Here is a 27,588-nt window from a genome sequence, read left to right on the forward strand (position 1 = left end):
TGAAAATCCACTGGATTAGCAAACTCCCACAACCCCTTTCACACTGTAAAGAGCTGGTCCACAATTTCAAAGTCTGGGCAGAACCTACATTGTTCCTCCTGAGTCTTAGGTTCATTAGACAGAATGTCATCTCCAGAACCCTTACAAAGACTTTTCCTGAGAGGCTGAGGAGTGCGATTCCTATAATTTAACACACCCTCTGCCCAAACTTTAAAAAAGAAAAAAACAAACAAAAAAAAAAACAAGTACCACCATCCCATTTTGCAAGTCCAAAGGAACTGCCCCAGATCTCCAAGCAACATTGAAGAATTGAAGAGGCATGTTAATCACACAACCCAACTATATACAGTTCTATTCACACAACCTGCCTTGTCCTTGCCTTCAATATCTCCAGCCACATCTTATCCAGGCTGCAGCCTTGCTGCTGTGAAGGTTTCGTACCACCATAGTAACCTCAGCCACAAAGTTGGGATGCAAAACAACAGAGATTTCTGGCACTGCCTCCTGAAGGAAGGGCATGTTCACTGGATTAAGAAGTTTCTCAAAGAGCTCTTTCCATTATACAACAATAGCCTCAGTAGAGGTCAACACTCCCTGTACTTGCTCAGCAGAGCTTGTGCATGGGCTTCCCCTCCTTCTGTTCTCAAAAGGTTCCCAGAATATCTTTGGGTCCACCTGAAAGTCTTTTTTTCATTACCTCTCAAACTCCTCCCATGCCTGAGCTTTTGCACTGCAACTGCTTTTGCTGCAGTCCTTCTTTCCTATACTTTTCACCTAAATCTGGACAGCCCTCCATGAGCATTACTCAGAAGGCCTCCTTTTTGACCATGACTGCGTCCCTCACCACTCCCCTGCGTTTTCCAGGTAAATCTGGCTGGCGCTATCTTCGAAAGCCCTAATCTCTGAGAAGTACCAGGTTCAAACAACTATGTGTTTTTGAATAAAGTGATTGTTTGCACAGATGTCTAATAACATCACTGCTGTGGTTTAGATCTGGAAGGCCAATCCTCCCAATCACACCCATCTAAGTACCCCTCCAGTTGCACCATGTAGTCAGCTCCACCTTTCCCAAGCTGTTTCTCATAATAACGCCCCTCTAAGTATCTCCATTGTACCAAACATGAGTATTAAGTCCCCCAGTAGAACTATGGAGCTCAGCTCCAACTTGAATATTTTGAACTGTTATTTGGTGCATACGCATAAGCAACAGTCAACTTGTCCTATGTGAAGCTTGAAACTTCATAGAGACAACACTTTTGTCCATAACCTTCCATCTCACATACTAATTCAGGCTCTTTCCTTGCCAGCAAAGTGACACTCCATACTTGCAAAGAAAGTTTCCATTTCAAGTGTCTAGTCCATCTAACACAATCACCTGCCTTGACATCTATTAACCATTACGACAATGCCCTTCTGCATTGTAGTACAATGCTTTCATGCCTTCTTTTTTAACATTTTCAACGTGTGCTGCACTCAACTTGAGGTTGTAACTTGTAATTCCCAAACTCCAACCAGGAAAAGTAGAGGTAAGGTGAATGCAGCATTGAAACTACAAAGGCAAAAGTGTCTGCAATGCATTTAAAAGCCACCATTACAATGCACAAGGGGTGTCCTGCCTTACTTAACATTTTGAACACTGAAATTATAAAACCCTAAATGTCTACTTAAGAGTATTTCACTGCCAGGAAAGGAAGTTTGTGTCTAAGCACTGACTCAGTAATATAACACCACCTGCTGGACAAAGTCTAAATGCACTTTAAAAGACAGTTTTTTTTAAAAGTCTCCCCAAAATTTTTTTTCCCCAAAATTATTTAACAACCCACTTTGTTATTCTGAATGATAACCATTATCCTATAATGAAACTTCTCTATACTGATGGTATTGGCATAGAAAAGTTAATTATCTATTTCATTTATTCCAAGATGAAAATGCCCTCATCTACAATGAACAAGGGCTCACTGAATGGTTTGATGAGAATGAAAATATGTCAAATAGTATGGCCTTCATCGTCACCAGATCTCAATTAAAAAATTAACACCTATGGGAGATTTGGGACTGACTTGCTCCACCACTAAAACACCAGTTATCCAGTTAACACCAGTTAAAATATCTTTTGGAAGAAGTGTATTCATCCCTCCTGTACAGTTTCAAAGACTTGTACAATCTTTCACAACTAAGGTGCATTGAAGCTTACACGTCTTGCTTCCCTTTAATTCACCACCCGTCTCTGTATTTTGTATTACTTTTGTGTAGTAATTTTTTGTGATCAAATTACTTTTCTGTAGCACTACATATAAATGGTTATTGCAAAACTATTTATTTCAAAATAATATGTCAATACTCTCTGTGGTACAAGGCTTGGCTGGTTTGACATACCTTGCTCATGCAGTTTGCGCTGCATCAGGTAAGCTGCTTTTTAACCATGACAGCTGTTATACATTGTTATAGGCAGACTCTAAAGAGCATCAGTGGCTCCTAGATAATAATCAAAATCAGTGATTGCTTCAACTGTATTCTTGACTAACTTTTGCTTTTTGCTGACCAACACAGGGTTACTGCTTTCCTCCTGAGCTTGCCTCCCTGTCTTGCCCTTCCTTAGATTCTCTGATCCTTTCCTCAGTTTACACATACATATTTTTTAATCATATTAACCTTAAAAAAAAATAAGCAAAAAAAAAAAAAAAAAAAAAAACCCAAAAACTAAAAATTACCTGCAACAGAACAATGCAGTTTAACGTCAATGTTCAGTGTCAAGAAATTAAACACACTTCATAATACATGTGCAACATTTTTAAACACATTATTTTATTTAATGTTTAATTATCACATCACTAGTTAACAATTGACCACAATTAACACTTCTTTCAAACCAGAAAATAAACTGAATTTCAAAATAAATGGGAGAGGGGAAAAAAAAGAAAACCTGCAAAAGACACTGTATGCACATGACAAGGCTACCATACACATCCCAATTGTTCTGCATGCTCTTAGTATGTTTTTTGTTAGTACAATATTTTAGCTTAAGCATGTTTATGGGGCTTCTTACACTTTCATATGGGCAATTTTAACATAATATGTTTTACACAAGATTGTGGTTGTATGCTGAAGCCTCAATATAACTCAAACAAGGGTAGTATGCTTCATGTTTGCGGCTCTGTGATAAATACTCAAGTGTGCCAAGGTGGTACATCCAAATTCACACTGCATAGCCAATTTTAATCTCTGCTCTCACTGCTTTATTAGGGCAGCTAGCTTCATTAAAATAGCATAATTCAAAAACAATGATGTTTTTGATACTGTATGAACATTATACGTGTATATATGACAGTGTGCTCTTCATGTTTTAAGACTAGAAGATGATGGTAAAGGTAATCTGTGAAACTGATCGGCCTCCATAATCAGTTTGTAGATGTCTGTTGTTTGCAGGAGTAACCCACTACCCACAGCCACAACCAGCATACCAAAGCAATGGCAGTAAGTGAGAAACGCAAATACAAAACATTCTTTCATGTCAGCCCTTTTCTCAGAAAAAGGCAGTTAAATTTCAATGTTGATAATAATAATAATAATAATAATAATAATAATAATAATAATAAATGACAAGCGCACTTCTTAACAACATACCAAAGCTTTACTCGACATCCTTTTAAAACATGATTAATGTTCTTTTTACTTCCAACTTTTTCTTCCAGCGCAAATATTGAATGTATAAATATATATTTACATATAGCAGTGTGCTAGTAACTAATGAGAAACAATAGCTGTTAAATGAAAAAGCAGAGTACACTGCATTTAACAAACAAAAAAAAAAAAAAAAAAAAAAAAAAAAAAAAAAAAAAAAAAAGACTGCATTCAGGGAAGTGAGTTTAAAATGACCACAACATTTTATTTACCTAGCTGAAGATTACAAAATAACGTCAGACCTCAACGAGAACCATACTCAGAGCATTTGAAAGCTGCACATCATAGTTCAAATACAAATATCTACAAACCTTTCCTTTTTCAAAATCACTATTACATAAATAATAACAGTTATTGCCCATGAACCAAAAGACTCTTTGCTACCCCCCCAGTTCATAATTCATAGTGAGTAAATGATTTTCTCATCAGTGGCACTTTAATCTATTAAATATTACTGAGATAATATTGTGAATTTGAATGATTTGCTGTGATTCAATAATAGTGCTTAAAAACCTTCAAGATTATGAAGGTGATCAGTGCTAGTACAGGGTATTTAACTTATATCTGAATTTATTTGATTGTAGTGTTTTTGAGCTCACTTCACTGCTGAAATATAAGGCAAAAAATGCACTGCGTTGTTTTCTTGCAGTTTAATTTCCTTAATTAATTTCCTTTCTTAGCTGTAAGGGACCAAAGAACTATGTGACATGTAAGGTTTTCTGAGTGGGACACATGATTATGACCACATTAAAAAGGCTACTCAGAGGTGACTAAGATTAAATGCTACAAGAGAAATAAGCTATAACATAATTGTTGTCTCCAACATGCTTTTGGAACATACATGTGACTGTCAAATAATTCTTCAGTGACTCTTTAATAAAAGTTATGCTGGCAAGCTTTGCTTTTGCACGCCAAAACCACCTGTAGTGGCAGTGGAACTATGTGTAAGTACATTTACAGGTCAACTAAATTCCATCAAAAGCAACAACTGAGCAAGCCAAACAAAATATTTTGTGTGAAACTGACGTTCTAAGTGCCTCTGTATCTTCCCAAAAGTAGTTACTGATTCAGGCTCTCTCTGAAAAATTAACCGTTCCATCTCAAACCTCCATTTAATCACGGAACCAGTGGTACATAATCAATAGCTTCACTTCAATCACACTAAATTCACACTTCTTTTAACATCCACTAATTGCATGCCCATGTCCTTTCTCACATTCATTGTTCTGCAGGCCTCATCATCTGCTTACCGTAAACTCTTTCTGAGACATGTATATAGCTTTGTTTGAGACTCTAAGCTGTACCTTTTGTGTATTTGTTTCAAGACGTAGTTAATGTCCTATAGGCAAAGACTGCTGTATTGCTTTACTAGAAGAAAACAAATGACACAATCAAACATCCGAGCATACAGAAAATGAAAAATCAAACAAACGTATAGCTCATAGCCACAGTATTCACTCAAAAACAGCACAAACCACAATTTTAGAGCAGTTTAATTGAAACCTACAGCTGAGACTGACTACATATGTTAAATGTGAGTTTGCTTAAGAGACAGTGACAGATGAGAGCGATTGAGTTATGAGACTTGAAGATACTGAAGCAGGGTAGTCAATGCTTATTAAGATCACATGACAGCCCCGCATGCTGACAAAGAGGTACAACACAACACTATGGTCCAACGTTTCTAAAGGGAGTTGTGTAAACACAAGAATACAGGTCATGTATATCCAGATAACTACGTCATGGGAAATCAGATAAATTCTAAGACTGTAGCACTGAATAAGACCAAACTTTCCAGAGTAAAATCAGGAGAGAGCCTACTAGGGAAGATGTTGAATAAACTGAGTATGAGTATAAGTTATGAAGCTAAGGATGGGCCGGTGAATAGATTCTGCCAAATTCATCTGCACCTACTAATCGCCAGAGTGAATACTCAGACAGAAACAGTGTACCCATGGGCTGAGGTCATGAGAATTAACAGATGAGTGGTGGAAGTCACGTGCGGAGTGTGTTGAGTGAGTCAGCATCACCCTCTTGCTCTTGAGAGGCTGAGAGGAGGGCGGGGGTGGTGGAGGAGCGAGGCAAGTGGGCTGTCACCAATGAGTCGTTGAATGAGACACTGCTGCGGAGCGGATGGGGGTGGGCAGGGCTGTCACCCACGACGGGCCAGGTGATAATGTCAGCGCCGTGGTCCGTGCGAGAGCGGGCGTTCTCGCGGAAGCTGAGCTTGAAAGATTCAATCTGCAGCAGGGAGTATTGGATAGGAAAAACAGAAAGACAGGACAAGAATTGGATACAAAAGGAGAGCAAAGTAGGAAGAGGAGGTGGACAGGAGGTGTTTTGGAAATGAAATGATAAGGTGATAGCAAAAAGCAGAATTAGATGCCTGAAAAATAAAAAAAATCAAGATGATTTTGTGGTCAGGGAAAAGAGATTATAGAGAGACAATCCTTCTCCCTCCCTCCCTCCAGAAGAACCAAAAAATAACGATCAACACAAACACATTAAATATAACAAAATATATTTACAAAATGAAAATGAATGTGAATTATGAAATTAGTATTAAAAGGTAAAACCTAGCTAGTTTTAGTCTTCAGGTAGTCTTTAGGTACTCTTTAGTAGACTGACTGTTTTTCCACTGTGTTTGTTAAAATGGTTCCTTAACAAAAATCTTTGCTGACAGACAGTCAAGACTAGGTTAGAAAGTGAAATATATTTGTTTTGGTTTTTTTGTTTTTCAAGTACAACAACATCCAAAGGGTTTCCACAGACCGCCACATAAATGATCTCAGAATACTATACTCTTCCATTTTAAACTATAACTATAGGATTAGATAGGTACGGATGATCAGTTATTTTGTCCAATATAATAATTAACATTTTAGATAGAGGCTCCTTTTATCGTCTTATTTAAAGTTTAATGGTCAAAGGGAAAATTAAAAGAAATGCTACCAGTTTTTATTACCTGTAGCAAACCAGGCATTTGAACATAAACAGCTAAGCCACAATAAAAAAGTATAATATAGAATAATTTTGTAGTTTAGAGGCAACTATGAATATTATAAACTTTAACCCCTATTAAGCAAACCAAGCGCAACAGAGAGGCAAACTCCCTACAGTGGATGTACAAGAAGAAAGAACCCTTGGAACAAGACTGAGCAGGGGGAGCCCTTTGGGGACAATAAATAACTGTATTATAGCCTAAAATGTGATGATTAGCAATGAGCACTGCAATAAACTAGTCTTCACTAGAATCAAGTCAGCCGTGAATTCATTTCTAAAATCCTGATTTAGACCCAAGCAAAACCTTTGAGTCAGGCTTCTAAATGCACCTGAGTGGAATTTATAATGGGTTTTGAGCCTGACGTATGACAGGTGCTTCCGAGGGAGAGGGCTGGAGCAGGCCTTGTGACTGGAGCGGGATGACACACAAACTTACTTGTTTCAGGGATGAGAGAATCCAGGCCCTGGGGGTCCCGGAGTGCCTCGCCCCCACATGCAGTGCCCTCCTTCAGCCCATTCTCCTGGGCTGGGCCGGCTGAGCCACTAGAGGTAGCCCCACTGCCCTCAACTGTCTCCTGTTGCCCCTCAGCCTAGAAACACACAGCAGCGTGTCAATAGGACAGATGGAGATGGTATGGATATGGACTCGTGATCCCTTCTGAGAAAGACTAAAGGTGTGTGTTGGTATTTGGGATGATGCATGGATTCGAAGCATACTACGAAGCGATTATAACAGAAAAGGTTGCCCATAACTAGGTATTGTAGTGAAAAAAGTATATTAACAAAATATTAAATATTAAAAATGAAATATTTACAAAGCAAAAGTTACACTTACGACAGCCTGCAAGCTCTTAAATTGTATACTATGAATACAAGCTATATTGTATCACAAAATAATAAGAGACCAGATTCATGCACATGCAGCCAACCAATTCTGAAGGAAATGAAATGCTCAGATCTTTATTTGTATAATTGTGGGGAATGCTATAATTCACTATAGGCTTTCAATAGTACTTTAATGATGTATTATATATTGGAAAATAAACTGAAATAAAAGTCTTGTGCCACAATGTGCAACAATGTTTATAGTAGGGTAGCATGTAATGTTATGAGATAATATGCTTACAACTTTATACACATTTTTTCGTTTCCTACAATATTATGACTATACACTATACAAATATATAAAGTACTATAAATTATTAAAAAAAAGAAAGCACTCTAGTAATAGTTCATAATTTCCATGTTACTTTAGTACCATTTACTTTAGTTGTAACTGCTGTAATGTCTTAAACAACTTTTTTTAAGTCCCAGTAAAAGTACTGTATATTATGCAAATGAATTTGAGGGGATGAAGATGTATAAATGATGAGTACAGCCATGGAGATTTTCATGCAGAGATGGGTGACCATAGGCTGAGGGGTAAGGTGACATCACGACCAATAAATAAGCTTGTCAGTTGGAGGCCTTTTTTTTTAAACCCACCTTTGTTACTTAAAACCTTGATACAGAAATTCTGTTCTATAGGGGCGTTGTCTTGCACAGTTCAGTGTTTCCTCTGCCCCATCACACTTGATTCAACTCATTAAGGCCTTTATCATCAGCCCGCGTGTTGAGTCAAGTGTGCTGAATCAAGCAAAGCACAAAACTGACCACATCAAAGTAACTTAAGTGAAAGCATCTGAAAAGAAGTGTACTTCCTTCACCGTTCACAAACAAAAAAACACTTGTATTGCTTTTAATTTGTTTCTCAGCTTCTCTGGACCAGACTCTAGCAAGATGCCTGCCCATGTCAATCTTTGGGGCCCATTAGGTTTTAAAGGTAGTGAGAATGTATTAAGTGAATTTATTTTTCATTAAACAGACAAACCCACCACAATGCACTTAAAATGAGTATTGAGAAATGGAGTAGTAAAAGATAAAAACAAAATTATGTAAAAACAAAACAAAATACGAAATCAATGAAACATCAAAATTTACACATCATGAATGTGACTTCACATTATAAACTGTTAAAGAGAAAAAAAATGATATATAATGCACTATGATTAAAATCTTAAAAGACAGTATAAGGCAATACAACACCACGTACATTTGGCACATACAGTACTGAGAAGAAGTCTTAGGCACATGCAAAGAAATGCTGTAGAGCAAAGATGCCTTCAAATTTAATGAAATTAAATGTTTCTACATTAAAATTGCTATAAATAGCAGTAAACTGTAATAAATGAGCAGCACCCTTTACTATGTTTTTGTCTGAAAAGTGGTCTCTTACATAATATGCTGCTTTCCTTACTGACATACAAACATTTTTCCGTAGCATTTAATTTTGTGCTGGAAAACTAATGTTTGGAAATTTAAAAGGTTTTTGTACTGACTCGATAATGTAGAAGTCATAAAATAAAAATTTAGAACAAAGTTTGTACTAAAAAAATAGGGTGTCTAAGACTTTTGCACAGTACTGTATTTCTGAGACAAATAACAGTAATAATAACAGTTTAATTTAAATACGCCTTTCTCATACTCAAATCACCTGGTCACATTAATTGTTAAAGAGCTGCTTCTCTTATATATCTGATATAATAATAAAAAAAATAATTCACATCCAAACTTCTGAGTCCCCCTTTGTGGATCAAGGCCTTGTCATGGTGAAATGGCTTGTGTACTTAGGAGAACCTCAGGGCTATATCACAGGGAGCATAATTCTCCCACTAGAGCCACATTTGGTGAACAAATGTGAGGGGAGAGGTCAGACAAAGAGCATAGACTAATAGCTCCCACAAAATGTACAAAAAAGACTAAGTGTGTCGTGTCCAGATTAGGGTTAACAGGCATGGAGGTGGTGTCCGCAGATTAGTATCTGGTGACCAGGCCACCCACATATAACCCAGGCGGGCTCAGCACAGCATGGTGATGTGCAGCCATCTTGGGGGCACACCACATGAAAAATCAGGGGTTGGGATCAGGTGCGATGCCTGTCGGGCAGCAGGCATATGACAAACAACCTTAGACAAACCAGACCCTAGAAAAACTGGCTTTGGGAATGAGGCATTTCATGTTGCTGGTGGGGAAACAGACTGAGTTAATGTGTGAGATGGAAAGGTATGGACTAGACCTAGTAGGCCTTATATCCACACACAGTTAGGGCTCCAGTACCAAGCTTCTTTATCATGGGTGGTCTCACCTACTCCAGAGTTCCCACAGGAGGCCTCAGATGGGTGTGGGGATACTCACCAGTCCCAGGCTGAGAGCCTCTTAGTTACAGTGGACAAGAGGGTTGCATCTATGAGATTTCCAATCTCAGGAAAGAAAGCTCTGACTGTTGTTTGTGCTTATGCACCAAATAGAAGTTCAGAGTATTTCAGCCTACTTGGAGAAGGTGCTAATCCTAACATGTGCTGGTGGACACCAGTGGTGAGAGAATGCAGTGAAGGTGAAGTAGGCAGCCTTCCAAAAATGCTCATGGAGGGCTCTCTTAACTTAACTGAAATATAGAAAAGTCAGAAATACTCCAGCAAAGGCAGTTGCATAAGTGAAAGCTTGGGCATGGGAGCAGTTTGGCGAAGTCATGGAAAAAGACAGTTTTCAGGTGGCCCCAAAGTTCCTCTGGCCAGTTGTTTGGCACCTAGGGTGAGGAGCTGGACAATATAGGAGAGGCTTGAAGTAGAGATACTGCTACTCTGAATTGAGAGGAGCCAAATGAAGTGGTTTGGGCATCTTACAAGAATGCCCCCTGGTCAGCTCCTACTAGAGCTGGATCAGGCACATCCCACTAGATGGAGATCCCACGGTAGAAACGGGACCTGCTGGAGAGATTATATTGTATAGTTGGCCTGGGAACATTTGGGGAACCACCCAGGATGAGCTAGAATAAGTGAGGATAGAGAAGTCTGGGCTGACCTTTTCAGCCTGTTGCCACTGTGACTCCCATCAGGAAAAGTAGAATGTACATAAATGAATGAACTAATTTGACCTCTGTTTTGCCTCACTGTGTAACTGTGTTTAAGTTCTTTCATGTGGTGTTTCTATTATATTGTCCAGTCAAGCGCATGCAGAATTTTTAAACTTTCTACTCATTTGCATGCAGCACATATGAAGAAGGTTAACATACAGGTTTACACAGGAGAGTCTAATAAAAATAATCATGCTAGAAGGGAATTAGTAAAATAGCACTATATCACACTAATTTCTCCTGTTCACAACCTTACCTTAATATTCCCCCCTCCTGGTGCATGGCTGACGTTGTCCAAGGAACCCACCTTAGACTGGGCTTTGTCTTTGAAGTTCACTTTATGAGACTCAATCTTTATATCGCCACCGCCTACGAGAAACATTAATATCCATGACAACTCACAATTGCTATTAACAAGTGTTTGGCTCCAACTCAGAACCTTTTAGTAGCATTTAATCAGGTCCGAGGTCTTACCTGGCTTATGCTTGATATTGACCCTTGAACCACACTTTGAAGTCACTTTACTCACATCAACCTTCTTACTGAGAATCTGGATCTGTAAACACATCAAACTTAGTCCTATAAAAGCAGCATACACAGGGTTTACTGTTCTGTACTAGTGATACGAGATACCATCAACCTTTTGTTGCTTTGTTTACAAAGTGCAAAATCCACATGCAGTGCAGTTAAAACAACACAGGCTGGCATGCCACTCAATATATAGTACAAAAGAGGTATAAGACATGAACAGTAATCATAATTACTAATAATTGATTTAAGTTTAAATAAATTTTAAAATGTGCCTGTATCTCTATGTCCACTGATAATTTCAACATCAGTCACTATTAGAGGCAGTAAATCTCGAAGAGCTAAAGGAGAAGAAAGCTGCAGCCAGAGAACACAGAAGAAAAAAACTTAGAGAAGTATAAAAGAACAGGAATAATCATTTGTCCTATGAGTAACAATAAAACAATTTAAGACAAAGGAAGTAACCATGGGGAGGAAATGCAATTCAACTTCTGCTGTTACTGAGAACTGGCTTAAACTGTAGCAGTGAAGCAAAAATGCCTTTTAGCATGTGAATGAGAAAAAAAAATAGGATCACAAATATGGTTACATATTCATCCTCATGTCAGTGTTCTAACTGGAAGAGTAACACTGTTTTGTTGAATACAGCTTCACCACATGCAGAGACAGTACTTACATTCCCACCACCAGGGACATGCTTGATATTGTCCTTGGAACCCAAGCGAGATGTAACATGGCTGTAGTCCACCTTTTTGGAGACTATTTGAACCTACAACACAGCATGGCGGGCACAGGGCAGAAGGACATAAGGGGTCACCAGGTAAGAGGAAAACAGGAAAAGAGGGAAAGCTGAAGCATCTACAAGCATAAAAGGATTCATTGCAAAGTGCTACACAAGCTGATGAAGATATTCATCAAGCTAGCAACTACATTTAACTAGAGTGTACATGCCATGCCATGTTTAAAATAGCACCACCAGTTAGGAACAAGATGGCACCCATACAGTTACCCTTTTGTACTAGAGATGCTTGAGAATGTCCATATGACTTAAATTATAGTGCATAGTGATGCAAATCACCTAAAACAAATAAACATCACATCAAACAGCATATATTTGACCACATGTGGACATAAGTCAAAGCATTTTGACTATTTATGTTGTGACACATAGGAAGCAAAATGTAAAATTATCATCCCCAACATATAATTTGCCACCATTTACTTTATACAGAGCAGAAAGAAAACTTCACGAAAACAGTTTCTTCTTAGTGAAGATTTACCAATTATATCCCATGGATGCCCCAATGACATATGGTGAATAAGTTTTCCTATGTGATTCTAATTGCATGCCTCAATGTGATCTAATTCCAGGTAAATATCTGCTTCATCCTATCAGTTTCATACACAACATTTTACACAAAGTTTTACGAATATGTTTACAGGATTTTCCATCACCTTTTCATGACTTTAAACTATCAATATCTTTCTTTGAGGAACTAAAATGTACAACAGAAACGAACTTTGAAAAACAGAATGACAAACACAAATCTTGTGTAGCATAAATCAATGAAACCTGCTTAGCTTATTGATATTAATTGATACCAAATGTACAAAGAGTAGCATATTTACGTTCACCACAAGCAAATCTAGCTGTAATCTGACTGGGAAAAGTCTGAAAGGAGTGCACTAGTGTCTTAGCAAGATTTGAATAAATAATGCAAAACACTTTTCCAAAACTCACTTTTACAGATTTGTAAAATGCAATTTTTAAATTTTAAATTTTACAGGATTTTCATGACCATATGAACCCTGTTTAGATTTCTGAAGAATGATCCTATTGTTTCAAGGAACATTTTTAATGACAAGCAAACATGATAATGAAAGCACAATTAACTCTTACTTTGATCAATCAGTGATTATGTTCATCTTTGAGCCAAAAATAAAATCAATTAGACCATTAAAGAATCATTTGTAAAATTCTGTAGTCATGGAATAAATTGGCTGCATGAACTAAAATGTTGTGTACCTGGTGGCATTGCAGTCTCCACATAACCATCAAGCAGACAGTATATTAACAAACTTCAATAAAACCTTTTAAGGCTGATGAAAAAGGTGTGAAAGGGTGCTTTTCATACTGTCAAGCACAACTAATAGCTCAGTACCAGTTCTCAATAAGCAGCAGAACCTGTCACCATGCATAAAACTCTATTTTAAAAAACCTACCAGACTTCTTGCAGACATATTTTATGTATAGTCACTCGCCTAAGATTCTGGGCGGTATGCAAAATTACAATTATTTGCTTAGCTAAGCTTCAGGCTCTTCAATACTGAGTTACTGTTTAGTGCATCAGTAGCAACAATTGCCCACTCAACAAGCAACAAACACACACCCACACCCAAAACCTGGGTCAGCACCTCAGTGTAGTTTAAAAGAAAGTTCTTTTGAGATTAATGTATGGATGCAAATGGCCCTCTTTGTTTTGGTAATGTCATGCAACAACTTAGAATGGAAACGTAGTGAGTATTGTGAGAATTGTAGTTAGTATATGCTCCAGCGAGAGCCAACATCTTCATTTCAGACGTTTTGCAGAATCATGTAACATTCGTCTTATATGTTACAGTGGCAGCCTGGAAAAAAACATCAGATGGTAAAATTTTGACATTTTCTACTGAAATGAAATATGTTTCTCTTTAAACTTTCACTGTGGCATGTAACTATCCAAAAAAGTTTAGATATTTTTAGGCAGACTGACTGTTTTTACCAGGATATGATTTCTGCAGAAAGCCTAGGCAGGGTGGGAAAGTAAATAAAAACATTTCCAAACTATTTTGGTGAAACATATTGACAGTTTCTTAATGTTGAGGTGTCAAGGTATGTTATAGGCAGAAAATTCCAATTTTGGCCAAAATCCAATTTTTTGTGTTTACAAGAATTCAGCCACAGTGATATTTAATGGGTTTTTCCAGACTACCACACATATATTGACTTGGTTATATGGCCCATTTTTCAATATATCAGCATTAATTCTGCAGACCATTTTACGGAAATCTGTCATTACCAGGGACATAATAATGCATAATATTAAAATATAAAAGTCTCTCATGAAAACAAAGGGTATTTTAAATTACAAACTCAGCAATAAGCAGACATTTTTATTTATGGGTAACAGAAAACAGAAGTATATGGAATAAGTATGGAAATAAAACAAAGTGTGGACACCATAAAAGAGGAAAGACTGCTGGAGAAAGAACAGAAAAAACATTAAACAGGCTAAACAGGAAGATAATGCAGCAGGCTGGTGGGAAGAGTAGGGTATGTGAAGTATGGAAGATGGAGTGAACTCACTTTGCCCTGGCTGGTCTCTTTGGAGAGGGAGCCCTGAGCCAGAGCATCCGTCTTGCTTTGAGAAACTGTGACCTGGGGAGACAACCCCAAATCCCCTACAGGTCAGTCACTCACACCACAAAAATTAGCCTTCTGATTCTGATCTTTTAAACACTAATCACAGATCAGTGCAAAACAACAACCTTTAAACCACACCAGAAGAAAATGTGAAGACCAAGAAAGGGAAATGTAATCAGTGAATCAGGGTTTTAAAACTCATGCCTTATTGTTTTACTCAACATGCTGTGAAGTAAGAGTACATGATAGCAGATTTTACAGCAGTGCTGATATTATAATGAATCGTGCACTATATTGATACTACCAGTGACAGAATTTACGTGCTTGGCAAGTATTAAAGGGTAGCGGTGACAAGTAAGTCCAAGGAGAAATCTCAGCCAGGAAAAGTATTAATGGGGTGAAAGATAAGGAACAGAAATGGTATTACAGATGGAGAAAATGGATAAATTAAATTGTGATTATTTTCAGGCCGTAAGTATGCTCGCAGTGAAAAAGAGAAAACAAGAACAATTAACACTGTAACAAACAGATGCTATGTACAGAATATATGTGAAGACACTGAGGCCATGCAGCACAGGATTTCTTTTGCATAAATCCAAATATGCCATTAAAAGTGGAACAATGCGAATGGATCTAGAAAAGCCTAAATCTGTTTTAAAAAAAATGAAAAAATATGATCATGAAGGTCAAAAATAAATAGAAGCATAATAACTCTTTGCATTCCTATCACTCAGCCTTGATCCTTTGTATTTCGTAACCAGATGGATTGCTGCACTGTTCCTGATTGATTTCTGGGAGAGCTATAATTTGCAAGGAACCAGGCTCAAAGCCAAACCCTGTGTGGCACAGTTATAAAAATAAGGTGTGCATTTCAGTAGAATCCCCTCACCTTGCCTCCTCCAGGCTGGTGTTTGATGTTATCCGTAGAGCCAATCTTGGAGCGGACATTTTTAACATCAGGGGCTGGAGCTGTTGCTGGGCGGCTGCTGGTTCTGGTGGTGGTACTAGTTGTTGTGGTAGTGGAGCTGGCTCGAGGAGCACGGGGTACAGGAGGCTTCCTTTCTGGCACTGTGCTGGTCATGTTGTTAGTGGTCGTGGTAGGTTTAGTGGTACGGGTGCGGGTTGCGGTACTACTGGTAACGGTGGATGGTCTGGCAGTTGCAGATTTGGGCTTGGCGGAGTCTATGACGACAGACAAGAGGTCAACAATGTAAGCAAAATTAAAAATAGTGTAGCTCACTAGATAGGCTATACTGCAAAAAATGATATCTTAGCAAGTGCATACATCTTGAATATGGGTAAATGTACACTGATCAGTCATAACATTAAAACCACCTGCCCAATATTATATAGGTCCCCCTTATACAGCCAAAACAGCTCAGACCTCTCGAGGTATGGACTCCACAAGACTTCTGAAAGTGTGCTGTGGTATCTGATACCGAGACGTTAGCAGTAGATCCTTTAAGTCCTGTAAGTGGCGAGGTGGGGCCTCCATAGATTGGACTTGTTTATCCAACACATCCTGCAGATGCTTGGTCTGATTGAGAGCAGGGGAATTTGCAGGCCAAGCCAACACCTTAATCTCTTTGTTCAGGTCATGTTCCTCAAACCATTCCTGAACAATTATTGTAGTGTAGTAGGGTGCATTATCCTTCTGAAAGAGGCCACTGCCATTAGGGAATACCGTTGCCATGAAGTGGTGTACTTGGTCTGCAACAATGATTAGGTAGGTGGGACATCCACATGAATGCCAGGACCCAAGGTTTCCCAGCCCAGAGCATCACACTGCCTCCGTTGGCTTGCCTTCATCCCATAGTGCATCCTGGTGCCATCTCTTCCCCACGTAAGCAATGCACACGCACCTGGCTGTCCACATGATGTAAAAGAAAACGTGATTCATCAGATCAGGCCACTTTTTTCCATTGCTCCATGGTCCAGCTCTGATGCTCATGTGTCCCTTGTAGGCACTTTTGGTAATGGACAAGGGTCAGCATGGGCACTCTGACTGGTCTGCGGCTATGGAGCCCAATCCGCAGCAAGCTGCGATGCACTGTGTGTTCTGACACCTTTCTGTCATAGCCAGCATTAACTTTTTCAGTAGAATTGGACCAGATGGGCTAGCCTTTGCTCCCCATGTGCTTCTATGAGCCTTGGGAGCCCAAGGTTCAGCGGTTGTCCTTCCTTGGATCACTTTTGGTAGGTACTAACCACTTTTGCAGATGCTCAGTTGTCTAGCCATCACAATTTGGCCCTTGTCAAAGTCGCTCAGATCCTTACGCTTGCCCATTTTTCCTGCTTCCAACACATCGACTTCGAGAACTGACTGTTCACTTGCTGCTTAATATATCCCACCCCTTGACAGAAGCGACTGTAATGAGATAATCTATGTTATTCACTTCACCTATCAGTGGTTTTAATGTTATGGCTGATTAGTGTATCTAAGAGTTCTTATTATGAGATTATTATAAATCAAATATAATATTATTTGGCCTGTTTGTGAAGCTATTACACAGTTCAGACTTTAAATGTTTTTATACTATTGCCAGAGAATTTTGCTTGTTTCTAGAAATAAACCCTGAAAATTTGAAAAATTATAGAACAAGACCATTTCAAGCTTGAAATTAGTAAACATATGTTTAATAATCATATTTGGTTTACATTCAAGATACACTATACGGCCATATTGTTGACACCTGACCATCACACCTATATGTGCTTTTTGAACATCCCATTCCAGATTTAGTCCCCCTTTATTGCTAAAACAGCCTCCACTCATCAGGGAAGGCTTTCCACTAGATTTTGAAAGGTGGCTGTGGAGATTTGCCCATTCAGCCACAAGAGCATTAATGAGGTCGGGCATTGATGATGGGCAAGGAGGCCTGGCAAGTAGTCGGCGTTCTAATTCAGTGTTCAGTGGGGTTGAGGTCAGGGCTCTGTGCAGGCCACTCGAGTTCTTCCACTCCAGCCTTGTCAAACAATTGGTCTTTATGGATATTGCTTTGTGCACAGGAGCACTGACATGCTAGAACAAGTCTGTGGCCCAAAAGTTCCAGTGAAAGGAAATTGTAATGCTACAGTATACAAAGACATTTGTGGCTACAGTTTGGGGAAGAACCACATATGGCTGTGATGTTCAGGTTCGCATATTGTTTCGGCCATGTAGTAAATGCAGGAACCTTCAGATCAAGGTATTTTAAGGTATTTTAAAATGAAAGGTATTTTAACGCATGCACATTTCCAAATTCAATACTGTGCAAAGATAACCACCTCTCAAATGGTTCTCAAAACGTCTCATAACACAATGCTTGTAGCAAAATTGTGGTACCTAAGTTGATACAAAAAGCATTTATATGTTTTTTTTTAATTTCTATTTATTAATTAATAATTACACTGAGTTGCACAAACTACATTTCAACAAGTCATGTCATGTGACCTTGACATGCCTCAAAGAGGCATGATAGTCGGTGTTATCTAGTATCATGATAGTATGGCACTCCATACAGAACTGTTTTAAGGGTCTACTAAGAAGGAAGAGAAAAGCAAAAAAAAAAAATAAAAAACTAACAATGATCTGTGAGCCTGTGGGTAATATCATCTTGTAAATCAGTGGGGTCAGTAGAGAATGGTAAGAAATGTGCAAGAAAAACACATCTGATGTTCAGTTTTGGTGTACAGAATGTCACCTCAGAAAGCACTGTTTATCAGACTGTTTACCCCATAGGCTACAAAGCCAGATACCATGTCTGGTACTGATGTTGACATCATAGAACATGAAAGTGTATCTCTAGTGGGCACAGGAGCATCAAAAATTGAGCTGGAATAAAGTTGCCCGGTTGGATAAATCCATGTTTGTACAAGCAACACTGGTCTGCGGCGCCGTCCTGTTTGGTGTTAACAGTACAGATCATTGGTGGCAGTTTGATTTTGTGGGAGATGTTCTGTTTTTGGCACACGTTAAGATCCAAGTGACAAAGATCTATATCGCAGAGTCTATCAAAACATGCTGCTGAGCAAGTTCAAGTCATGCATGTAGTGTCACAACGAGTTTCCAGGAACGTGACAGACTTTTCAATGCTTCGGAAACCTATATAGTCCTCAGAACTCAACCCTATTAAGCAAAACGGGCTGTAGGTAGCTTTCTAGTTTGCAGCAACTGAGCAATGCAATCAGTTTTGCAAGCTGCTCTGACGGGTAGAAGAGTTGCAAGATAACGCTATAAAAGTGTCCCGAAACTGGCAAGTCAGTGCAGGTTAAATGTTTTAATCACTGATTCAAATACTGCATATCGGAAAAAATCTTTTATTTATGTAAAGGTCATTGACTTTCATGTTTGCTTCTGCCTTGCTACAAATCTAGAATTGGATGCTGGAGTAACAATGTCATAGTTAAAATGCATGATGTAAAATGCATGATGCTGTACCTGTGGTCTTCAAAGTACTTGGCTTCTTCTCCTCCCCTGTTTTGTTCTCAGTCTTTGTAGCTGCATATAACAACATCATGCCATGTGTCAATTTCTTTCTTGCATACTCAAAATTTACAATTCTCAGTGTGATTAAACTGCCACATGATAATTTCAGTATAAGTAATTATACTGAAAGACTCACCCAGAGAGCGCCGTGCTGTGGGGGCACTTGATGTGCTGGTTTTGCTCACTGCTGTGGTAGATGTACCATTTTTGGGGGCTGTGGACCGGGATGGAGCAGCATGGGACTTTGGCACTGACGACTCTGTGGCCATCTGAACAAGAAGTAAAAACATCGTTATTGGGTTCTCTATGAGCTGCAAACCAAAAAAATATGAATCCAGGCCCTGCATTTCTTAAGACTTTATCAGAAGTAGCTCAACGTTGCTCTAAAGGGAATGACCACACCATTTTCAAAATGTCTATGCCCTTTATAATGGTCTTTACTTAAAACTTTACTTAAAAACTATGGCAGCAAACTCCCCATTACATATTTACTTCTAGCTTCATGTAACTTACATATATAGAAAATGTTTTATAATTACTCACAGGAGTACTCAGATAAGGAAAAGGAACAAAAAAACTTGGGGACACTACAGGTACTGTATATTATTATATGCATGTACTGTATTATATATAGAGAGAATATGGCACAGTAATTTCAGCAGATTTGTAATGGATGAACATTGATAAAGGCAGTGCAAATGAACCACAAACAGGTCAACCATGCAAGCAAAAGGGACATGAGTTCTGGAAGTAAGTGCTTTTTAGTCTTCAAAGAGGCCAATCATCTAATTCTTCAAGAGAGAACTTAGGTACATACCTTAGGCTTGACCTCACTGGGCACTGTGGTTGTGGTGGAGAGACGACTGGCAGCCGAAGCAGGACGCTTGGTGCCAGCCGTGGGTGTGGGTGCCTTGGGCACGGGTGCTTTTTTGCTGAGGGTAGCGGAGGTGGTGGTTGTGGAGGTAGGGGCTGGGGTTGGGCGCTTGGGAGCAGTTGCAGCACTGGACACCGTGCTTAACCGGGGCTTGGCCATGCTCGGTTTGGTTGTCATGGTAGCAGGCTGCATGGATGGATAGCAAACCCAAAAAATGGAACGCAAAGGAGTAACAAAAGCATAAAAGGACAAATAACAGCAGCAGGACACAAGCAGCTGGAGGAGTGTTAAGACACCTGTTCCCTGTAGTCTAACGTTATAATGCTGAATCTTTTTGTTTTTAATAGCTAGGGTTCCACCATGCATTTTTGCTTACATTTGGTCCTTAGGTGTGCGAGATATTGGTTGGACAAAAATCTGGCACTTTTTCAGTGCACAGTGCACTCTGTTATTGTTAATTAACAGATTAATACTTTTCTTTCTGAAAAAAATCCAGCTGGGTTTGACCAACTGCCAGCTGCTGAAAGACAGGCCAAGCTGATAAGAGCTAGTAGACAGAAAAAAATTGGGAATTATGACTACTACTAATGCAACACAGTAGACATGTAGTTCCAAGAAAATAACTAAACATTTGCTCAATTTAGTCAAGTAATAAGGAAGCAGAAAAAGACCAGCTGGCAAAGCCACCAGTTTGACCAGCTCTGTTTCAGCAGCTGTTAGCTGGTCAAAATAAAAAAAAAATTGCCCAACTGCCCAAATGAATAATAAATGTTCCAAATTTTCTTTGTGCTCCTGTTTTCCTCAAATGAGGAGCACCAGTGCTCTTTGCCAAAAAAGCATACCATGGAACCCTGAAAGCAATAACAAACAAGGTATAATGACCTTAATCGTGCTTTAGCACTTGATTTGATTCCTGTGTGTGTGCATGTGCATGTTAAATAATGCAAACAAAAATTAGCATTAGCAGCAGCAACAGCAGCATGACTAATGGAGAATTGGGATGATTTTAAAAGGATGCGACTTACCTTGGTTTTCTTCTCTGGACTAGGCAGGTCTTTTCCTGGTGCAGTTCTGGCACCACTAGTTGCCACAGGTTTAGGTGCCGCTTTTTTGGCCTTTTCAGTTTTGTCTTCTTTCTCCACTTTTGCAGATGGGTCTTTTTTCACCTCTGTTCCAGCTTTTTCTGTTTTCTCCTGTTTTTCCAGTTTCTCAGACAGCTTTGTCTCTTCCACAGCATCTGTTTTTTGGGCTACATCTTTGCACGACTCAACAACTTCGTTTTCAGCTTTCTCTTTTTCTTGCTTCTGATCAAGCTTGTCTTCCTCAGCTTTGTCCTTTTCTGTATTCTCATGAGGCTTCTGATCGAGCTTGTCTTTCTCACTTCCCTCTTCTGTTTTGTCTTTTTCAACTTTGCTAGTTTCTGCCTTCAATGCTACCTTTTCTACATTTTCCACCTTTTCCACTTTCACCTCTTTGTCCATGTCTGGAGACAAATCTATCTTACCCTCACTAACTTTTATATCAGGAATTTTCTCAACTGCCTCTACATTTTCACTTGTATCTGGTTTTTCAGGTATATGCATCTTTTCTGTCTTGTCAGGCTGCTCAGTTTTGTCTGGTTTATCTGACTCATCAGCTACAGGTGTGTCTTCGACTTTTCCCACCTTGTTAAATGTATCTTGCTTGTCACTACTATCCTTGTTTTCCTTTTTGTCTTTTATATCTGTCTCTTTGACTTTTTCCACCTTGTCAAATGTATGCTGCTTTTCACTACTGTCCTTGTTTTCCTTTCTGTCTTTTATATCCGTCTCTTCGACTTTGGCCACCTTGTTACATGCATCTTGCTTTTCACTACTGTCCTTGTTTTTGTCTTTTATATCTGTCTCTTCGACTTTGGCCACTTTGTTAAAAGCATCTTGCTTTTCACTACTATCCTTGTTTTCCTTTTTGTCTTTTATATCGGTCTCTTTGACTTTGGCCACCTGGTCAGGCTTGTCAGTCTTCTCAACCTCGTCCATCTTGTCCACTTTGATGAACACATCAGCCTTCTCCAGGCTCTCTATTTTTTCCACCTCTGGCTGGATTTTCTCTGTTTTGACTGTAAAAAAAAAAGTTAAACAAACTGAATATGTTATTCTTGTACATTGTGAAGAACAGGAATCCTAGATAATATTCACAGCTCGATCTTACTTGCAGACTGACAAAAAATACTTCTATAATACATATTTTGTCAATTGCACACATTCCTTTGTTTAAACATATATAATAACATATATACATATAAGTTTTAAATACCATATTGTACATCAGCATAATCATGACGCTCAGACTTGTAGAACGGTGCTCCACTTACTGTAGTCTCCATATTAATTAATTAATAATTTATTATGAAAATTACTACTTGCATAATGTGTTCTCAATTTTTGTTTGACACACTTCAGACACTTCGATATGCAGGAAGAACTGGTGGTTTTTAAAAAAAAAAAAAAAAAAAAAAAAAAAAAAGTGCTTTGTTGCCCTCAGTGATGTGTATGCAATGTTTGGTTCTTCATAGTAATGAATAAAAACAAAGTCAAGACAGACTACCTAAGCGTTGGATAAGCAAGCATTTAAAAAAAAGATAGCAGTATAACAAGAAATGATCTGAGGTTCAATTCCCAAGCCCTGTTGTTGTTCAGCTGTTCAGGTCTTCAGTGTAAACAATGACTCTGCATTTTCCAAATGAGTGTCTGAATCAATTTGGAAACAAAATCATTCACCTGAAATCAAATAGTAAATTAAAAAAAAGTGCAGAGACTGAAAACAGAAAACAAAAAACACGTTAAGGTCTGTTTTTTGTTTGCAAAATTTCATTTGTTTATAGATAAAAGTCAATTTACAGCTTGAAACATTGAGGTTATATACCTCACACACACACACACACACACACACACACAAACAGTATATACACCGGTCAGTATATACATAATCAGTCATAACATTAACACCACTGAAAGGTAAAGTAAATAACATTGATTACCTCATTAAAATGGCATCCTGTCAAGGGGTAGGATATATTAGGCAGCAAGTGAACAGTCAGTTCTCGAAGTTGATGTGTTAGAAGCAGGGCAAGCATAAGAATCTGAGCTAAATTGTAATAGCTAAACGACTGGGTCAGAGCACCTCCAGTATAACGGCAGGTCTTGTAGGGTGTTGCCTGTATGCAGTGGTTAGTACCTACCAAAAGTGGTCCAACAAAAGACAGCCGGTGAACGAGCGTCATGGGCGGCAAGGCTCACTGATGCGTGTGGGGAGCGAAGGCTAGCCCGATCACACAAAAGAGATAGTGTAGCACAAACTGCTGAAAAAGTTAATGCTGGAAAGCTGTCAGAATACACAGTGCATCGCAGCTTGCTGTGTGTGGGGCTGCATAGCCGCAGACCAGTCAGAATGCCCATGCTGACCCACGTCCACTGCCGCAAGCGCCTACAGTGGGCACGTGAGCATCGGAACTGGACCATGGAGCAATGGAAGTCAGTGGCCTGGTCTGATGAATCATGTTTTCTTTTACATCATGTGGATGACTGGGTGCATGTGCTTACCTGGGGAAGAGATATCACCATGATTCACTATGGGACGAAGGCAAGCAGAGAAGAAGGAGCCAGTGTGATGCTCTGGGCAATGTTCTGCTGGGAAACCTTGGGTCCTGGCATTCATGTAGATGTTACTTTGACATGTACCACCTACCTAAACATTGTTGCAGACCAAACACACCCCTTCACGTCAACGGTATTCCCTAACGGCAGGAGCCTCTTTCAGCAGGATAATGTGCCCCGCCACACCGCAAAAATTGTTCAGAAATGGATTGAGGAACATGACAAAGAGATTAAAGTGTTGACTTGGCCTCCAAATCCCCCAGATCTCAATCTGATCGAGCATCTGTGGGTTGTGCTGGACAAACCATGGAGAAAACAAGTCCGATCCATGAAGGCACCACAGCGCAAGGACTTGAAGGATCTACTGCTAAAGTCTTGGTGCCAGATACCACAGCACACCTTCAGAGATCCTGTGGCATTCATGCCACAACAGGTCAGAGCTGTTTTGATGGGGACCTACACAATATTAGGCAGGTGGTTTTAATGTTATGACTGATCAGTGTATATGCTTTATAAAATTATTACATAAATCTAATAATGTAATTAGTGTATGCACACACAGAGAGAAACAGAGAGAGAGACATATACTAAGATTTGCTTAGCAGCAAGCAGGGCCACATCAATTCTATATTCTGTAACTGAATCTGACATTTTTAAATGCATGGCTTGTGGTCAACCACTGAAACTGTACAGACTGTATTTCTACTCAGTGAAAATCTTTAGCACAAAGTAATCTTTCAAAATCATTATATTAAGACTGTGCTTGGACTGAATCGGTCCTGAGTCATTTGATTACCATCTAAAATGAGAAGAAAATTACATTTACTTATGGTGCTGTGACCCAAACAAGTTAGAAAAAATATACAAGCCATATTCTATGCTTTACAGTAAGACAAACATTGAATAATGGTCTAAAGATTGCATTTGTGAATGATTTACAGTTTTGGTAATTAAACAGCTGCAAAAAAATATTAGTTAAACTTCTAACCTTCAAATATCTAACAGTTTAGCAAAATTTGTCTCAACAGCCATCACTACTGGCATTAATAAAGGCAAACTGAGTCAGGTCAAAGAAAATCCCCTTACTATAATAAGCCATACTGAGGATAGTAAAAAGAGGCTAAAATTAAGAATGCAATAATGCACACTGTGCAGTTAAACACTTCAATCCTCACTAACGGAAAGGAATAAAACGAGACAAGATCACAAAGAAGCTCTCCAGAACATTTGCGTCTATACTATTTTACAGTGCGTTTCAGTCGTCCATGAACATGACAGTAAATTATCACATTTTCTGCTTTTTGAGACACTATTTACAAGGTTAAGAAACAGAGTGTGCATTTTAAGGAAGTGCATCTAAAAATATGAACTTAAAAGATTCTCTCTCTCTCTCTCTCTCTCTCTCTAACAAAGATGTGATTGGCAGTGATGTCATATCACTGTGAACCAATGAAAAATACACAGAGAATCATCAACCACACAGTCTGGATCTAAGCTCTAGACTGTAAAACTACTCCTCCAAATTAGTCTTGTAAGCCAGAATTGAAATTGTCTATTTTTTTCCACACACCATGGTCAAGAAACACTTTTTTTTGACAGGAAAGGGCCATTTATGCAACACGTCTGTGTCCACCAGCTTCTATTTCTTGCTCCAGCAACTGGCTCATACCTTGCTCAGAAAGGCTTATTTTTGTCAACCTGCATGCTACTGGACACAAGCTAGCATTTAGACAAATGTCTGCATTATGCTGCACTAAAAAACCTCTGCAAACTGGTGCAAACATACATGGATGAGTGTAATTACAACAGCAGTTCTATTAGCATACAGCATAATTAAAATAGTCAGTGTTACTTTGTAGGCTGAGCGTCTGAGGCTGAGACTGCTGTCAGAGTGACCTACTATCCTAGTCTAGCCGTTTAATGCCCTGCACTTTTGGTGCGCCAGTATCCTTTTGTCTTAATAGTTTCAAAGCGAAAAGAAAATTTTATTATTAAAAACACACACAAACCCACACACAGCAATTAGAATAAAACATACAAAAAGTATGTTATTCTTATCTATCTAACCTGTCTATCGATCTTTCAGTTTCCCACTGTTATATACATTGACCATGTTTACCTTAAATTTATTTTTTACCAACACTTGCCCTGCCTACTGTGAGGCTTACTTGGCAAAAAAGGAACATGATCTTTTCTTTTTACTAATATTGTTGCAATAAATATGTGTTAATTACAGGTTTCTTACAGGCTTGCATCACCTACCCTCGAGTACAGGGAACAGACTGACGCTGCCTTCAGTACCAGTAGTGCTGCCATTGAGAGCTCGGCTTGTGATAGGCACTGGCAACAGTACACCCTGGTCCTTGTCTACAATTGAACCCTCTGGAACATACTCCATGGGTGAGAGCGGAAAGCTTCCATTACTCTTGAGTGGTGGAAATGGGGTTAGATGAAGTGTTGTCCCAGTTCCATGACTCAAGTCGTTACGAGCTCCAGTAGCATAGAGGGTTGGTGGAGGTGTTGGGGGCTGATCGTCTGCCACAGTGAGTGAGCGTTTCATGCCCCCGGTGTGAGGCCGACGGGGTCCTCCTCCTGGCGAGGTCAGCTCATCTAGCATTCCTCCACCAGGGTACTTGTCTGGTAGCTGAATGCTGGCTGGCACAGACAAATGGGAACACTCGGACATGGCTCTCCTCATAGCCTTCCTCTGCTGCTCAGCTCGACCCATGAAACAAGGCTCAAGAACCTCGCCCTCCTCCTCACTCTCATTTGATGATCCCTCAGCCGCCGGTCTTCCACCAACACCTTCATTTCCACCCTCAAGGTATTTATCGTTAACAACTCCTATGACACAGTAGTTAGGGGGTGCTTGGGGAGAGCCCATCTTGGGGCTGGTCTCTGTACTTAGGCCATGTGGTGATGGATTCCATTCTGCTACACTGGCTGGTTTCACAGATTCAAAAGGGGAAGGGACATCAGTGTTCTGTGAAGATGATCCTGAAAGTTGTGAAAGGGGCATCATCCCACTGTTACCTGCAGATTCTAAAGATGCTGTGAATTTCCCAGGGGATGCAGGTGAGGGAGATGATGACAGAGGGCTCTCTAGACTCTCCCCTACACTGCTTAATGACATGCTCCCAGGAATTGCACTTCTTCCAGGCACCTGCAGTTCTGTCTCCTTGCCCATTGCTGCTGGAGGGTCAAAGAAACACAGCTTATCTTCATCAGTCAGCCCCAGTGCTCGTGTGGTACCAGCAAAGTTCCTTGGAGACCCAATGTCACCATGCTGCCAATCCCATCCCTGTGTGGCAGGGGGTGTGGACATCGAAGAACCTTTGCATAGCTCACTGTACTCCGAGAATGGAGATGCTGGCTGTTGGTTGGAGAGAGAGGACATGCTTTCCTCCTCTAGCTATTGCTGTCTAGTCCTTAAATATATATGTAATGTCTTTTGTCTTCTTTTCAAATTTCCTTCTTTTTCTTCTGTGTTACAATATAATAGTTGAGATTTATCCCTTCTGGCTTTGGTCTAGTTGTCAACGGATGAGAGTGTGCACCGTTACCTCTCTCTCTCTGTCTCTACGATCCACAATTCACCAAGAATCTGTGAGAATGAAGCAGTGCTCTCTCTCCCTCTCTCAGACACCCCATCCACCCTCCCCAACTGATGGCCATTTCCCTGGCTCATGTCACATGATTCTTTGTGTAGCAGCTTATTCGTTGCTTGAAAAAATAAGCTCCCTCCTCTTCTGGATAGCCCATCCTTTTTGCCTCACTCATTTTCTCCACGCTGGCGGCTTTATTCCCATCCATCCCCTCCTGTTCTACTTCCTCTTCTGAATTCTGCAAAAGGTCTAGCTTATAATATAATCTTTGCTTATCAATCTTATCAAAACTCTTACCTTTCCCCCAAAGGAAGTATGTGTGAGATTACTCAGAAGAGCCACCTGCACACATGACTCGACCATTTACAGTCTGAAAATCATCTTTACCAGCTGCAGTCTACAAATGCAACTAGTCATAGCACTGATCAATACACACTAT

General features: G+C 39.5%; 1 protein-coding gene across 1 annotated transcript in view; it reads right to left on the minus strand.

Annotated features, from left to right (window-relative positions):
• Positions 1 to 2,784: 2,784 nt before the first annotated feature.
• The window catches only part of LOC113526501 (uncharacterized), a 75,154-nt gene continuing 50,350 nt past the window's right edge, over positions 2,785 to 27,588 (minus strand). Inside the window, exons 10-21 of the mRNA XM_053241578.1 lie at positions 25,807 to 26,952; positions 20,935 to 22,007; positions 19,853 to 20,095; positions 19,172 to 19,304; positions 18,988 to 19,047; positions 15,457 to 15,749; positions 14,511 to 14,582; positions 11,841 to 11,933; positions 11,111 to 11,192; positions 10,893 to 11,005; positions 7,121 to 7,274; positions 2,785 to 6,067 (exon numbers count right to left, since the gene is read on the minus strand). Of these exons, the coding sequence (XP_053097553.1) occupies positions 6,060 to 6,067; positions 7,121 to 7,274; positions 10,893 to 11,005; positions 11,111 to 11,192; positions 11,841 to 11,933; positions 14,511 to 14,582; positions 15,457 to 15,749; positions 18,988 to 19,047; positions 19,172 to 19,304; positions 19,853 to 20,095; positions 20,935 to 22,007; positions 25,807 to 26,952 (3,470 nt within the window). The 3' untranslated portion in view covers positions 2,785 to 6,059. The remainder of the gene's footprint in view (positions 6,068 to 7,120; positions 7,275 to 10,892; positions 11,006 to 11,110; positions 11,193 to 11,840; positions 11,934 to 14,510; positions 14,583 to 15,456; positions 15,750 to 18,987; positions 19,048 to 19,171; positions 19,305 to 19,852; positions 20,096 to 20,934; positions 22,008 to 25,806; positions 26,953 to 27,588) is intronic.

The sequence above is a fragment of the Pangasianodon hypophthalmus genome, chromosome 1 (genome assembly GCF_027358585.1).
Source record: "Pangasianodon hypophthalmus isolate fPanHyp1 chromosome 1, fPanHyp1.pri, whole genome shotgun sequence".
Taxonomy (NCBI): Eukaryota; Metazoa; Chordata; class Actinopteri; order Siluriformes; family Pangasiidae; genus Pangasianodon; species Pangasianodon hypophthalmus.